This window comes from Austrofundulus limnaeus, unplaced genomic scaffold (assembly GCF_001266775.1).
Source record: "Austrofundulus limnaeus strain Quisiro unplaced genomic scaffold, Austrofundulus_limnaeus-1.0 Scaffold1103, whole genome shotgun sequence".
Classification (NCBI taxonomy): domain Eukaryota; kingdom Metazoa; phylum Chordata; class Actinopteri; order Cyprinodontiformes; family Rivulidae; genus Austrofundulus; species Austrofundulus limnaeus.
The window spans coordinates 82,990-85,802 of NW_013953505.1; the positions used below are offsets into that span (position 1 = coordinate 82,990).

Here is a 2,813-nt window from a genome sequence, read left to right on the forward strand (position 1 = left end):
GCAGAGACTGTTGAGGCTTTTAAATCTTTGCTGAAGACCCATTTATTTTCTTTGGCTTATGTTTAAGATTTGGAGGTTCGGCCATGACATCACCTTCACCATGCTTCACACAGCAGTTCTTTCTTTTTCCACACTTTGGTCTTTGGTCTTTCCATCACTTTGATAACGATTAATCTTGGTCTCATCAGTCCATAAGATTGTCTTATAGAACTTTTGCAGCTCATCTCTGTACTTATTTACAAATTTCAATCTGTCCTTCTGACTCTTCTTACTGATGAGTGGTTTGTATCTCTGTGTATGTCTATATTTCTGCTCTCTGAGTCATCAAACAGTGGACTGAGATCCCTTCACCCCTGAACTGTGGAGGTTTTTGGTGATGTCACTTACTGAGGTTTTGTTTTTTTCTTCACAGCTCTCACAATATTTCTGTCATCAACTACTGTAGTTTTCCTTGGCCGACCTGTTGGATGTCTGCTGCTCAGTTCACCTGTAGTTTCTGTCTTATTCAGGACATTTCAAATTGTTCTGCTTGATATGTCCAATGTTTGTCCAATGGCTCTGATTGATTTTCCTTCTTTTCTCAGCTTTTCTCCTATAGACTCCTCTGGTTTTCATGTTTTTTATTTTTACAAGAAAAACCTACTTTATAGGTTTAAACCCAGGCCAAACAGTAGACTAGCCATAAGAAACACCTGTCAGTCACATGTTCCAATAGTTTTGCTCACTTGAAAAARGGGTGGGATCAGACAAAGGGTGGTATGTTCTAACACATGTACCTGTAAATACCAGGAAATAAAAGCTGACATGAACGCTTGTCTCATCTTTTGTTCTTAAACCCAAATGTCCTCAGTGAACAACAAAAACAAGAGAATTTGACTTGTTCCAACACTTTTGAAAGGGACTGTATGTTCCCCTGTTCAATGCCTGAACTGTTGCTCTGTATTTTTTTTTCAAGAAGAAGCCAAGCATCTTTTATGACTTTCATTATGAACCCTGGTACACTACATACAAAGGAAACATGGGGAAGAAAGGGATGACCTTTYTGTTAACTAACAACAAAGATTAAAGTGCTTAACAAACCTGACAAAACACAGAGGTGAGTTCCTCTTCAATAAATTAGTAAAACAGGGAAGGAGTGTTTGACATTTTTTAATGATTAAAAAAATACCTGTTGTCATGACAACTCCTGCCAAGACTTTCCTCCGAGCGTGTGGGGATGTGAATTTATCCGTCAGTTGGCTGAACTTATCAATCACCAAATGAGAAACAGCGTCTGCCAAGACCTGAGCAGAATGGAGGAATAATGTCAAACAAAAGAACTTAAAACAAATTAAACAACTAAAAGACAGACATTCCATGATACCTTGCTTTTTAAACGAATAAGAAATTTGAATTATACTGTATTTTTACCTGTTATATTTAACTGTTCTTAAAATCCCGGATAAGAGCCAGCTTTCAGTATTTTAAATATCAGTTTTATTTCCTGTCGTTCCAATAAATTTCCATTGATTCCCATAAGAAATGTCCAACTTTGTTTTTCAAATACTGTACTTAATGCTGGTTTGATTTACTTGTGTTTCAGAGAATCCTAGTAGGTGGATGTAATGGTTTTCATGAGATTTTATCAAGATTCTAATGCTTCTGTAGATACCACACATCTGTGTTTAATCTTGAGTTAGCAGTTATCAATTAGCATTAGTTCCCACAAATTTTCTTACCTGTTTAGTAGTTTAATGTTTGCAAAGTTAATGTTTWAGTTAGCAGATTAACAATGAGAGAAGCTAACGTTTTCTTTAGCTGTGCCCYCCACTGTTTAAAACMGACACATTACTGCATGAAATATTTGCTTCAGGAGTTGCAAGTTGTGACAAAAAGTAAAAAGTAATGACTGAGTAATAAACACATTTAAAAAGAAATGAAAATCTGGAAAAGTTCTGCTCATCTCTGTAGAATTTCAATCATGAATTCTTTCCCGGTGTGAATGACAGGCAGCTTAAATCAGTCAGGTGGTCTGCTTCACCGCTCCCCGACTCACAAACAGTGACATTAAAAAGGAAGTTTAATGAATAACGGTGTTTGAAACCATCGGGGTGATAGCAATTAAGATAGCAGCTTTGTTATCAGCGTACAGGGATTAGTTTACAGGCAGGGATTATTTTATGTGTTGGTAGAACACCAGCCTCTCAACTGAAATCACTTTTAACCAGACGTTGTCATGTTGGTCGCAGAAATGACATTTGTAGAAGAAAATTGCTTTAAAGTGAAGTTGTTTATGACAGGATCTGTGGGTTTTGGATGTTTTGATGGTAGGTTTGATGTGTGTTTGGTTTTCAGTTTCTTCAGGGTCCTCACCCTTAGTTTAGCCATTCCCCTGCCCACCTGTGCCTGTTCCTTGTTGTCCTCRCCAGGTATTTGTTGTTGTCCTCATCATCATTGTTCTTTGTGTCTCACTGGTACATCATGCCATAAAGCCTGTCTGTGTTTGCCAGATTTTGTTAAAGTTTTAATGTAAGTGCTTTTAGAGTTTTCTGTTAAAGGGACAATATCATGTAAAATCAACTTTTTTGAGTTTTATATCATGTTATAATGTTATACGCTCATAAAAAAAACATGCCCAAAGCCTTGCTTTGACTCATTCATGCATGTTTGAGAAATCCTGCAGCGTTTTTAGGAAGCAATGCAGAGGAGCAAAACGACAGGTGGGGACCAGAAACACCTTTTGGTACCAGAAACACCTTTTGGTACCAGAAACACCTTTTGGGACCAGAAACACCTTTTGGTACCAGAAACACCCCTGGGACGTGTCTCCAAGC

General features: G+C 37.5%; 1 protein-coding gene across 1 annotated transcript in view; it reads right to left on the reverse strand.

Moving 5' to 3' along the window:
• Nucleotides 1–2,813, reverse strand: part of LOC106534156 (double-stranded RNA-specific editase 1) — a gene marked incomplete at its 5' end in the record, with an annotated part of 19,578 nt that overhangs the window by 14,693 nt on the left and 2,072 nt on the right. The window contains 1 exon segment of the mRNA XM_014030691.1: nucleotides 1,169–1,283. Coding sequence (XP_013886145.1) covers nucleotides 1,169–1,283 — 115 coding nt within the window.